The sequence below is a fragment of the Bufo gargarizans genome, chromosome 3 (assembly GCF_014858855.1).
Source record: "Bufo gargarizans isolate SCDJY-AF-19 chromosome 3, ASM1485885v1, whole genome shotgun sequence".
Taxonomy (NCBI): Eukaryota; Metazoa; Chordata; class Amphibia; order Anura; family Bufonidae; genus Bufo; species Bufo gargarizans.
Window position 1 is genome coordinate 158,631,335 of NC_058082.1, and position 13,525 is coordinate 158,644,859.

At 46.7% G+C, this 13,525-nt stretch overlaps 1 protein-coding gene across 1 annotated transcript in view; it reads right to left on the bottom strand.

The window, feature by feature from the left end:
- The window catches only part of CS (citrate synthase), a 31,926-nt gene extending 18,860 nt beyond the window's left edge, over positions 1–13,066 (bottom strand). Inside the window, exon 1 of the mRNA XM_044285222.1 lies at positions 12,846–13,066. Within this exon, the coding sequence (XP_044141157.1) occupies positions 12,846–12,896 (51 nt within the window). The 5' untranslated portion in view covers positions 12,897–13,066. The remainder of the gene's footprint in view (positions 1–12,845) is intronic.
- Positions 13,067–13,525: the final 459 nt, after the last annotated feature.

The window sequence follows — 13,525 nt, forward strand, 5'->3', positions numbered from 1 at the left end:
TTAGAGAAGAAAGAAGAGATTGTGCCCATTATTCAGTTGTTTGGACAGCAGAGAAGGAAAATAGCTTGCCGTTGCCTGCCAATGTGAATATAAAAAGCAGTCTCGGAAACCCCAGGGAAAGGAATGGCTCTCACACACCGATATGTAATGGTTCTCTGGGGGTTAGCAATACCTGATCAGCTGCAGCATTTCCCAGTTTTAAATTTCAGCCAAACAATACAGATTTCAAAGATCAGCTTTGGGGCTCATAGGAGGAAACATAAGCAGGTAACCATAGGAAGATATGTATAGGGTTTACCTACCATCACACACACAAAGCAAACATAACATGAGACCAGTAGACGACTTGCCTATGCTTGGCATGTACGCCAGGAAAACTCATGGTGAACACATGCCAAATGTAGCCATAGACCCTGACTCATGTTTAAACAGTGCCCATTTGGCATACGTCAGGCTGGAATTAGTTACTATACTGTGGGACAGATTTACTTATCCTATAGCTGGTGTAAAACAGGCTGTCCCTGTATACCAATGCTAGACCAACAAGCGCAGCACGGGGCAAAGGAGGGAAGCGCAGCACGGGGCAAAGGAGGGAAGCGCAGCACGGGGCAAAGGAGGGAAGCGCAGCACGGGGCAAAGGAGGGAAGCGCAGCACGGGGCAAAGGAGGGAACAATTTCTTTAAAAAATTGCATCTGCTCAAGTAAAACTATGATATAAAAAGGTATGGATTTCAGAAAAAAAAAAAAATGTTGCTCTGAAATTGCTGCGTTTTGGATGTGGCAAAAACGAAAGATTGCAGTTTTTTCAAAAACAAATCTGCGTTAGGGTCCATTCACATATCCGTAGTGTATTGCGGATCCGCAATACATCCGTCTGGCAACCCCATAGAACTGCCTATTCTTGTCAATTGCGGACAAAAATAGGAAATGTTCTATTTTTTTTTTCGGAGCCGGACTGAAGGATCAGGGCCAGGCTCCGGAAATGCGGAGAGCACATAGTGTGCTGTCCGCATCCATTCCTGCCCCGTAGAGAACAAATGGGTCCACACCCGTTCCACAATTTGCATAACAGATGTGGACCCATTCTACGGAACGTGTGAATGGACCCTTATGCTGTATTCCTGTCCACTAAAGGAAAAAAAAAAAAAAATTACAGACTACAAACTTGAATAAAATTACAAAACAGAGTTAGCCTACATGCACACGAATGTGGTTTGGTTAGCATCCGAGCCACATTTCACTTCAACTGGGCCGCAAAAGATGCGGACAGCAATTGCTCCATTCCGTAGCCCCGCAAAAAAAAGAAGAACATGTCTCCTATTCTTGCATGTTTCGCGGACAAGGATAGGCATGGTTACAATGGATTAGCAAAAAAAAAAAAAAAAAAAGCCATACGGACATCAACTTTTTTGCAGACCGCAAAACACAAACGTTCGTGTGCATGTAGGCTGAAATTGATAAAGCAGCATAAAACGCAGATATGTGGTTGCAAAAATTACATGCAGTGTTATGATGCTTTTTTTGCTACATGCAAAACACTGCACAGCAGAACCCTAAGGCCTCTTTCACACGGGCGTCAGTTTTTTTGCCCGGATAAGAGGCGGGTCCGTTGCGGGAAAATGTGCGATTTTTCCACGCGAGTGCAAAACATTGTCATGCGTTGCACTCGCGTGAGAAAAATCGTGCATTTCACAGAAGTTCGGGCTTGGGATTGATGTTCTGAAGATTGTATTATTTTCCCTTATAACATGGTTATATGGGAAAATAATAGCATTCTGAATACAGAATGCATAGTAAAACAGTGCTAGAGGGGTTAAAAAAATAATAATTAACTCACCTTAGTCCACTTGATCGCAAAGCCGGCATCTACTTGTGTCTCCTCTGCTGAACAGGACCTGGGGTATTAAATAGAGGTTAAGGACCTTTGATGACGTCACTCCGGTCATCACATGGTACGTCACATGATCTTTTACCATGGTGATTCACCATGGTAAAAGACCATGTGATGACCGGAGTGACGTCATCAATGGTCCTTAACCTCTATTTAATGCTCACCCCAGGTCCTGTTCAGCGCAGAGGAGACACAAGGAGATGCCGGCTTCGCGATCAAGTGGACTAAGGATAGTTAACATTTAAAAAAAAAATAATTTTAACCCCTCTAGCGCTGTTTTACGATGCATTCTGTATTCAGAATGCTATTATTTTCCCTTATAACCATGTTATAAGGGAAAATAATAACGATCGGGTCTCCAGCCCGATCGTCTCCTAGCAACGGTGCGTGAAAATCGCACCGCATCCGTACTTGCTTGCGGATGCTATGCGATTTTCACGCTTCCCATTCACTTCTATGGAGCCTGCGTTGCGTGAAAATCGGACAATATAGAGCATGCTGCGATTTTCACTCAACGCACAAGTGATGCGTGAAAATCACCGCTCATGTGCACAGCCCCATAGAAATGAATGGGTCAGGATTCACTGCGGGTGCAATACGTTCACCGCACGCATCGCACCCGCATGGAAAACTCGCCCGTGTGAAAGGGGCCTAAGGCCTTTCACACAAGTGATACGGATTGTGTCAGGATCTGTCCGGGAAAAAACTGATGGTTTCACATTCAATCAGCTTTTTCTGCAAAGCATTCTGTGCATGCATTTTTTTCTGTCTGGACTATATCTGAATTGAATGCGTTTTTTCATGCGTGTGAAGAAAAACTAGATCTACATCTCCTACCAACCATCCGTGAAAAACACATTGCATCCAGATGCCTTGGGTTTTTCACACAAGCCCCATTCACTTCTATAGAGCCAGAGCCGCTTGAAAAAACGCTGCTTGAAAGAACATGTCCTATTCTTGTCCGTTTTGCGGACAAGGATAGGACATTTGTGTAGGAGTGAAAAAAAATAAAAAATGTCTGCAGGCTCTCAGCCTGTAGCTGTGATTTGCAGATCACAAATGCCAAAGACTGTTGCATAAAACTGCTTTTGTCCGGCCGAAACCTGGCATTTAGTATGACGAAAAGCGTCCGGATCCACACTGGACCTCAGTACAGTCAATGGGGATCCAGCAATGCCTGAATCCACCAGGCTGCTCTCTGCCAGATCTTGCTGTAAATGTGAACCTGACCCTAAAGTGCAGTCATTAACACCACAGAGCAACTAGACAGTTCCGGCTGCAGTTCGTAACAGCCACAGGGTATTCAACCACAGCCACACCGTGTGGTCAAACCCTAACCTGAAAATTAATTGGATTTTGTCAAGTTTAAAAGGGGCATTCCCATATAATGACATAACGATATATCACTAGAATAAACCATCACGTCATGATTGGTGGGGGAGGGGGGGGGGCATCCGACCTCTGCTGACTGAACGAATCATGGGATCAAGTGTGAAAAGGAGTGCAGATCCCCTTAATTTTGTGTATAGGTGGGAGGCAGGAATTGGCTTTTAGACCTGTACCCTTCACTATGGCAAACCATTAGTGTGGCGCCCCGATTTAACCTCTCCACAATGTGATTAACACTAATCAGGTCATTTTGGAGAATATACAAACCAATGTCTCAATGCAATGTCTGGGAATCATGTTATTCTGGTGCAACATTCACATTTAGAAAACCAATGAAGGTGTATTCACATGGCTGGAAGCATGCTGCAATGCAACCCCTTGGAAAAACACAGTAAAAAGTGTTTTTTTACCATGCCCCAAAATACCCGCCTCTGTGATTGCACCTTTTGAATATAGCCAATTTCAGGTGCAACCCTGATACATTGCCTAGAGCCCTATGCCTAGCAGGGACATGGTACTGAGGTGACAGTAAACCACAGGCACCTGAAATACCACATGCTCTCCAAAAACCCAACCATCAGGCTTAGCAAAGGTCTGGTTTTATCTACAATAGGCAGGAGCGCTATAGCTCATCACACACCCAAACCAGCAACGTCTCCTGACCCTTGTCACACAGCATACCAACAGCACAATGATACTGTACAAGGGCAAATAATCTTATCTACAGTCAAGGCAAAAATCAATGCAAGCAAACTCACATAGGAGAAGCTTGTGTTAGACACTGACAAATAGCACTGCATCCCATAAATCCTGAACGGTGCGGAAAATAGACTATATTACACATTCTTCTAAATTTCACCTCAATTTTTGATGAAATTCAGCAGGTCTTTGCATAAAGGCTCATTCATACGACGGTATGGTCTGCAATGCACGGGCACCGGCTGTGTGAATCCCGTATTGCGGTGTGGACCCATTTACTACAACAGATCAGCGATCCGGAAAATACGGCAAAAGATTGGACATGTCCTATCTTTCGCGGTGCAGAAGCACAGACCTGAAAGCTACCGATCGATGCCTCTGCAAAAGAAAGATAGGACATGCACTACCTTTTTAGGATCATGGAGCCATACAAATCAATTGGTCCATATCCGCACATGGCATTTTGAAATTTTTTCACGATTCGTTTACTGGTAAAAGGTGAATTGCACTATGGATTTCGTTACCACGGACCATAACGCAATACTATTATGGAATGCATAACGGAATGCCTTTAGAGGCATTCCGTCATAATAGAAGTCTATGGGCTGCAAAACTGATTCGTCCCGTCTCCGTTATGCAGGCGAGGACTCCAGCATAATGTAAACCGGATGGATCGGTTATGCAGGCCATGGACTTCTATTATGACGGAATGCCTCTAAAGGCATTCAGTTATGCATTCCATAATAGTAATTGCGTTATGGTCCGTGGTAACGAAATCCAAAACGCAATTCACCTTTTACCAGTAAACGAATCGTGAATGGATTTCAAAATATGAAATTCGCTCATCTCTAGTGATATCACTACAGGCAGGAAGAGAAGAAAATATATCTGCAGTAAAGTGATCTGAATAAACCAAGAAGTGGCGCCAATTATTAGACAGTGGCCAGTGCGAAAACTGATGGATTTTATCTTTTTTGTTTAAATATATGGAATACATTAAAAATCACAAACTATCAAAAATTCTTCAAAAAATGTTAAAAACAGTGTTTTCAACAGCAGGTAATTTTCTGAGGACACATTCCCTTTAACCTCTTCCCGACCAGCACTGTAAGGCCTCTTTCACACGGGCGTCGAGTGTGAGGGCCGGATAGGATGCGAGTGCGTCGCTGGAAGATGCAAGATTTTTCTGCACGAGTGCAAAGCATTTTAATGTGTTTTGCACGAGCGTGAGAAAAATCGGCATGTTTGGTACCCAGACCCGAACTTCTTCACAGAAGTTTGGGTTAGGTGTTCTGTAGATTTTATTATTTTCCCTTATAACATGGTTATAAGGGAAAATAATAGCACTATTAATACATAATGCTTAGTAAAATGTCCAGTGAGGGGTTAAAAATAATATATTTAACTCACCCCATCCACTTGGTTGCGTAGAGGATCTCCTCTTCTTTCTTCAGGACATCACTGCCCTCATTACATGGTCCATGACCATGTGACTGACCATGGTTATAAGGGAAAATAATAAAGATCGGGTCTCCATCCCAATGGTCTCCTTAGCAACCATGCATGAAAGTCACACCGCATCCGCACTTGGTTGCGATTTTCACTCAGCCCCATTCACTTCTATGGGACCTGCGTTGCGTGAAAGGCAGAGGCTCATGTCCAGCAGTATGTTCAGTGATGTCACCGGCTCTGATGGACGGGCTTTAGCACTGCCCTAAAGCCTGCCCATCAGTGCTGGTGACGTCACCAGGCTCACTGAGGGCGGAAGCCTCTGCCTGGCAGCCCTAAGGAGAGCCCAGTACGTCACCGGAACTCCACAAAATGCCCTTGCCCTGGAGAGCATCGGAGCATGAACTGCTCTGATGCTCAAGTCAGGGGGGCTGCCTGGGTGAAAGAAGACCTTTCACCTCGATATCTATAATCTAATTATTATACTACCTTATAGTGCATCCCACAGGGATGTCTTTGAATTTTTTTTTTCCTAAAGAGAGTTTTGGCTTGCGGTTTGGGCACTCAGTCTCTAAAAGGTTCGCCGTCACTTCTATAGAGGAACAACACCAGCATATCAGGATATCACTGATAACGAAGTTTGATGTAGATCATATGGTCCAACCACCATCTGAAATGAATGTGCTCAATAGAAATCTTAGAGAATAAAATAAAAAAAATACTAAAAATGTCCAGTTATGTAACAGAAGAACAGTCACTTCCTATGGGTGCTAAAGTTTCCCCAAAGTGTTGGCAATTGCAGCAGGAGTCTCACACCCTCCTAGAAACCGAAGAGGCACAAGACAACACCCTCCTATGTACAATGCACCGACTAACTGGTTTAGCCCTCATTCACACTTTCAAAGGAAAGAAAAAAAGATACAGAGAAGGAAAGACATTTCCAATGATTCTCTCTATAACTTACACGCCCAAGCTAGAATATCTAACTTCATGTCTAGACCGGACTGCTTCCCTCAACCTTCAGGTCATCCATCCCCAGCACAAACAGGACATTTAGGTGCAGTAATCCAGCATGACCACAGTACCAGACAGGTCTGCCGACCCCCCCACACAAACAAAAGCAGCCTTTCAGTGGTGGGGTGGGAGTTCAGAATTTTTCTTTTAACTTCAGTTATATAAAACTTGATACAGTAAGTAAAAGTCTGATGGTACGGACACAGTCAGGATTTTTCATCAAGTTTTTGAAGGCCATCTGTGCCCGTTTTGCGGACAGCAAATGGTGTTTCCACAATATACAGGCACCGGCCTCGTGAATCCTGTATCATGGACCCATGGGTCTACAATCCTCAAGACACCACACAAGATAGGACATTTCCTATCTTTTGCCTATATTGTGGACCCATTAACGCATACTCGTGTGAACGTACCTTTAAAGCGTTGATGATCTGGGACATTGAGGGCATGTCGCTAGGATATGTCAATGTTAGATAGGTGCAAGTCTCCATCCATTCCGCAATTTTGCAGAATGGGTGCGGACCCATTAATTTCAATGGGGACAGCAAAAGATGCTGACAGCACACATTCCGTTCCGCGGCCCCACAAAGAATATAGAGCAAGTCCTATTCTTGTCTGCAATCTATCAGTGCCAGCCATGAGCAGTCCACAAAATGTGGAACGCACGCGGCCGGTATCAGTGTTTTGCAGATCCACAATTTGAAGACCGCAAAACACTACAGCCGTCTGAATGAGCCCCAACACTGATGGCATATAGCTAGGATATGCTATCAGTGTCTTAGATGGAACAACCCCTTTAATGCTCCCTCTTATGGGCGGCCACACCTAAACTGGGGTGCTTTCACAAGCGGCAGATTTTGCGGCAGAAAATTCCACAACTGAAAATCAGTTCCATTCATTTGATTGGGGTGGCCGGCACACGGATTTCTGAAATCTCCATTAAAGGGGTTATTCCCATCTTAGGATATGCCCCCATTGTCCGATAGGTGCGGAACCCACCTCTGGAACCCACACCTACAAGGAAAATGGAGCAGAGAAAGTTAGAAGGTGCACTGTGCATGCGTAGCCGCCCTCCATTAATTTCTATGGAGCAACCAAAAATAGCCGAGCGCTGGCTCGGCTATTTCCGTCAGCCCCGTAGAAATGAATGGGAGCGGTAGCCACGCATGCGCAGTGCGCTCCCATTCACTTCAATGGAAGAGGCGGGGAGCTGCGCCTGGTGGTGGACGGACCCCGGGAAACCCAGTGTCTTCCAGCCACAACTCTCTCCAGCTTATCTCCAGATAACCCCTTTAAAAGGGGAATGGAACTGATTTTCAGTCGCCAAATTTTCTGCCACAAAAATCTGCCGTGTGTGAACGCTCCCTTAGGCTTCAAAAACTGCACAAAAAAACTGAACACAAGTCCATACCCTGTCAATTCTTGACTGAAGTTAATGGCCAGTATCCTATGAACAGGGGATGTTCACATTCTAAGACCTATAGTGCAGCAGAATCACCTGATCAGTACAGTATATATTCCAGCTAGGTGAGGCCCACACGACTGCTGTATCCTGAAACCTGGAGCTGTGGGACATATGGACACCTGCAAGCGCTGAGACTTCATTTGAGAGCTGCTGACATTGCCCCCATGTTACATAACATATGACTGACACATGACTACCTTATCTACGACCTCATCGATTGAGCTAAAACCTGACCTTGAGGGCCGAGGACGCTGCCGGCATGGACTGCTTAGTGCAGCTGATCTGCTCCAGGTGGAGGACAGTATGGAGCACAGTCACACCCTTCTGGTGGAACTCTTAATATGTGTAGGTCTCATGCACATGACAGCATGTATTTTGCGGTCCGCATGCCACAATTTTACTTTAGAACTGCCTATTCTTGTCCTGCTAAATGGGCAAGATTTCAGTTATTTAATGAAATCTGTATAGCGCCACCTGCTGTTTGCCAACTTGAAATAAACCTAGGAGAGCAATGAATGTGGATATCTTTGGATGCATGTTAATTATAAGGCCAGCTTTATCTTTTTAAGATAGAGGTTCCATCACATTATAGACTGCTTGTTTCCATGGTTACGACCACCATGCAATCCAGCAGCGGTGGCAGTGCTTGCACACTACAGGAAAAAGTGCCGGCCTCTCTGGTGGCCAGGACCAAGAGCGCACATAGGCATGCATGCGCAGAAGCTTCCGCCCAGGTCACCTCTTATCTGTGCTGCAGCAGTGGTCGTAACCATGGAAACGAGCAGTGTATAATGTGAGGGAAAAGGAATCTAGCCAGCAAAGGAGGCAATATGGATAGTAACTGCCTTGTATTTAACTTTCTCAACATGATAAAAGCCATTTGCTGAAGTGAGACAATCCCAGGGGTGTAGCCACCATGGAAGCAGGGGAAGTGGCTGCTATAGGGGCATGAACGCAGGAAGGGGCCCAGAAAGAGATATGAGTATGGGGCTCCTAGTCCTGGTATTATTCACTGCTACCTGGTCTTTCAAGGCGCCTGCGCTGTACTAAGTCCTGGCAGCGCACAGCCTCAAGACACAGCGAAGTGTGCATAGGAGCGTGCTATGATCTGATGCTGAGCGACTTCAGGTCACAGTGTTGCATGAAGAGCGGAATCGCCTATAGAAGAGGTTTATTGGGTCCAATCTGTGGTCTGCTTTAGACCCCATTCAGACTGTTGCAGACTGCAAACATACAGCACAATATAGGACATCTCCTATTTTTTGCAGTGCGGAAGCATGGATTGGAAGACAGAAATACTCTGGCTCACAATTCTGTGAGCTTCGGATCCATGCCCCCGCACCCCAAAAGATAGGACCTGTCCTATCTTTTGATGTACCTTGTGGATTGCGGACTCATTCAAGTCAATGGGTTCCCACTGCAGCATGGAGTTCACACGGCTGGTGCCGGTGTATTGCCTGCTTCTGTCACCCCACTAAAGTGATTTTTTTTTTTTGGGCTAGTGAAATTAGTTATATTGCGATATATGACAATATAATTGTGTAAATTACTTTGATCCAGCAGTTTCTGCAAAAAACGAAGTTTTAATATATGTAAATTCGGTCTCTACCAGCAAGTAGGGCGGCTACTTGCTGCAGAAATCCGCCCCCTCGTCGTGTTGATTGACAGGGCCAGCCGGGATCTCCTCCTCCGGCCAGCCCTGTCGGCATTTCAAAAATCGCGCGCCTGTGTGGATTCGGCGCAGGCGCTCTGAGATGAGGAGGCTCGTCTCCTCAGCACTCCCTCAGTGCGCCTGCGCCAATGACGTCTTCTATTTCGGTGATGTCATCGGCGCAGGCGCACTGAGGGAGTTCTGAGGAGACGAGCCTCCTCATCTCAGAGCGCCTGCGCCGAATTCACACAGGCGCGCGATTTTTGAAATGCCGACAGGGCTGGCCCTGTCAATCAACACGACGAGGGGGCGGATTTCTGCAGCAAGTAGCCGCCCTACTTGCTGGTAGAGACCGAATTTACATATATTAAAACTTCGTTTTTTGCAGAAACTGCTGGATCAAAGTAATTTACACAATTATATTGTCATATATCGCAATATAACTAATTTCACTAGCCCAAAAAAAAAAAAAAAACACTTTAGTGGGGTGACAGAAGCCCTTTAAGGGGCCGTTCAATTACACCACTGGACAACCTCTAACTCCTCTGGCCTCTGAGGACCAGGCATCAGGTAAATGTCATCCCCCCCGTGTCTGTATATTCTGTAGCAGATACTTTATATAAAAAACTAGAACATTATAACACAATAGACATCTCTATGTCTAAGGCTACGTTCTGCCAGTAACTGTGACTGGAGGTTTGACAAATGTGGGGGAACTCATGCCTCATGAGCAATACTTAAAGGGGTCAGACTCATCTCACTTCAGCAAATGGCATTTCTCATACCAGGCACTTACTGGGCTCCGATCACAACTGCCACTGCACCACCAATGAGAGGAGGGAAGGGGATTCTGTGGCCACTGCCACCAATGATTTTAATACTGGGGGGGTTGAGGGGGGCGGGCACACTGCTCCACCAATGATTTTAATACTGGGGGGGGGGGTTAATTAACCTTTAATACAGGAGGCGGGTGCCGGCAGCAGATCAGCGGCAGTTAACCCCTCAGGTGATACAAGGTTGCCAAGATGGGAGATGCTGCGCATGCGTGTCTATGTGCGATCCATGGTCCTGGCCACTAGAGAGGCCAGCATTCTTCCTATAGAGTAAGCCCAACCACCACTGCTGGATCGCAGGGAGGTTGTAACCCCTGGAAACAAGAAGCGTATATTGTATTGGAAAAACAAATCCAGCCGGCAAAGGAGGCAATATGGACAATCACAATACATTTAACTTCCTCTACATGATAAATGCCATTTTCTGAACTGAGACAATTCTAACTCATATCTACTGCAAATATCAAATAGGGAAATAGTAATACGAAGATTTGGGAGAATTCTGTTTTAGAAGCCAAATAATCTCAGATTTGTAAATGTATCACACAGCTCGTGGCCTCCCCAAATGAATAGGTCTGTAAAATTCTCAGGGGCTGTCAGGAGTTCCCATAGCAGTTCGCAATCCATTGCGTTTGGCGAGTGCCAAAGGGTTTACTGCAGTTGCTTTCATTGGCAAAGGTCCTAGTTCACCCCCCATTTTCCAATGAATGCATCTGACAAAAAGGTTGAAGACCCCTGGATTAGGCCTTGAACCTGGCACTGCCCATCCCCCACCCCAAACCTAAAGTAAATGGACTCTTCCTGTCATGGCAGCAGAAAAGGGTCAAGTGACCTCTCCGGGCTCCACAGAATGGGTGAAGACAGGCACAGAGGGGAGGGAAATAAGAAAGATGTCCCAACCCCCTCCCCCCAGAGCTCTGCATTGGAAGGGCGTCTGACAGACACAGCAGTGGGGGAAGGGCACGCCTCTGTATGGATGCCTGGTGCCAGTCATTGAAGACTCTTAGGCTAGGGCTACACAACGACATGTGACACATAGGGCACAACTACACTGCGACATTTTGTCACACGACTATTTTTATAATGATAGTCTATAGTGTCGCAGAAAACTGCTGTCGTGTCACAGTCGCAGCGCGGCTATCGTTATAAAAAGTGTCGCTGTGCAGTTGCGCCCTATGTGTCGCGCAGCCCTAGCCTTATAATCCATACACAATCTCAGCACTTCGTCCAGAGCCGTGCCACACATTGATGGAGGCGCAGCCCCTGTCCTGGAACACACCGGGGGTCATTTATCAACACAGCTATTTTAAGCAACTTTTTTTTTTTGTGTTCCTTTTACACCGGTCAGAAGAAGCGCCTAATTTACGATGGGGCATGATCCGGGTTGTAAATAATGTGCATCTTTGGTTGTACTCGCTTCTGCCAGAAAATCAGCGCAACTTTTACAGCTTTTTCCTGGCAACAAATTAGTGAAGTCGCCAGGACTGGGATACCACTCCCTTGATACTCCTATGTGTTGAATGTCGCGCAAAAGCACCCACACAACAGATACTGTCACACCGGCGGTTAAAATGTTGCAAACAAGGAGATGTGAGACAATTTAAAAAAAAAAAAAAAAAGTCCTCTCTCCAGAACATGGGCACGCTAGCGCGTTCTTTTTAAACGTCCATGACGTGCATCACAAAAGTATATAGGGTTTTCACAATGACAAGGGTGGGCAGTGCACCCTCAAAGTGCAATCTATAGACCAATGGGATCCTTTATCAAACTGGGGTAAATTAGAACTGGCTTAGTTGCCCATAGCAACAAGATTCCACCTTTCATTTTCCATTTGCTATGGGCAGCTAGGCCAATTCTAATTTACACCAGTTTGATAAATGACCTCCCAAGTTCGTCCACTGACCTCTGAGCGGCAGGAATCACATGGAGCTGCCCCTGAAATGCCAGTGTGTGCCCTGCCATCCGCTCCGCAGCGTGCAGAGGTGTTACCTTTCACTGGGGGTAAGATTTCAGTCAGCTGGCATAAGGTACCCCAACATGGAAAGAGGGTGCATTTACTTTATTCTATAGAGTAACCTTACCTGCCCCCCTCCCCCAGCCTGGAAGGTCAGGGGGTTGTTTGGCACATCCAGGGTGCTTCACCCCAAATACAAGAGATGGGTGACAGTCCTCCAATAGGAGTCCATTGACCTTACAGTGCAGCCAAAGCCACCCTCAGTCAATGGCTGTCACCCATCCCAATGGCAGCTCCCTGCTGTGACACTATGCAGAAGACGGGCAGCAGTATGGCCGCTGGAGCCACGGCTGAAGGAGCGGCTCGTACCCCATGTGCAGAACCCAGAAAAAGCCGCAGCTACGGGGCTCCCCTCACACCGGGCAGGGGTTACTCAGCACCTTGGTAATGAGAAGGAAGCGTCCGCCTATGGCCGCTCATAGTCCAATCCTAAGACTCACCTTAGCCCCGAGAATACGAGCGCACAGGCGTCCGGCGGTGATGAGAGACATTGAGAGGGCGGCGGGAGTTCGGTGTCTGACCACAGGGAGGCGGAGGCCGTGACGGGGCCCGGAGAACTTTGCAGCGTCTTACTTAAACCGGCAAAGCTGAAGGCGCCTGGAAGGCCGTAGCCGGGACAAGGTTGAAAAGGAGGATTCGAGCCACGCCTCCTGTCTAATGACGTCACGACTGTGTCGGCACGCAGACGTATGGCCGCCATCTTAGGAGAGGCAGCATTCTGACCTTTCCTCGTCCCTTCCCACTAGCGGAATAACACATGCGCAGAGGCTGGTAGTAGGCGGATCTCGGCTCCATCTTATGAGCTCCAGGTCACGGCTGACCTGACGTGTTCCTTGGTTATTAGTAACGCTTTAAATGTCGGAGTGTTACTACTGTGTCACGCGGTGTGTCGGGCGCCGCCTCTTAGGGAATTACAATCTGTCATGTGACCGCTAGGGCAGGGTGACCCTGTCAGGTGACTGGCACTGGGCCGCCTACATGTAGTAGAGGTTACACACAGCAGCGCCTGCCTCAAGGCCGCAGAGACACGTGATAACATGCGGAGCTGTGATTGGCTGTGCGCCTGTCAGCGAAGCGGGATGGAGAGCGGGAAGCTGAGAGAAGCCTAGGTTATAGCGTA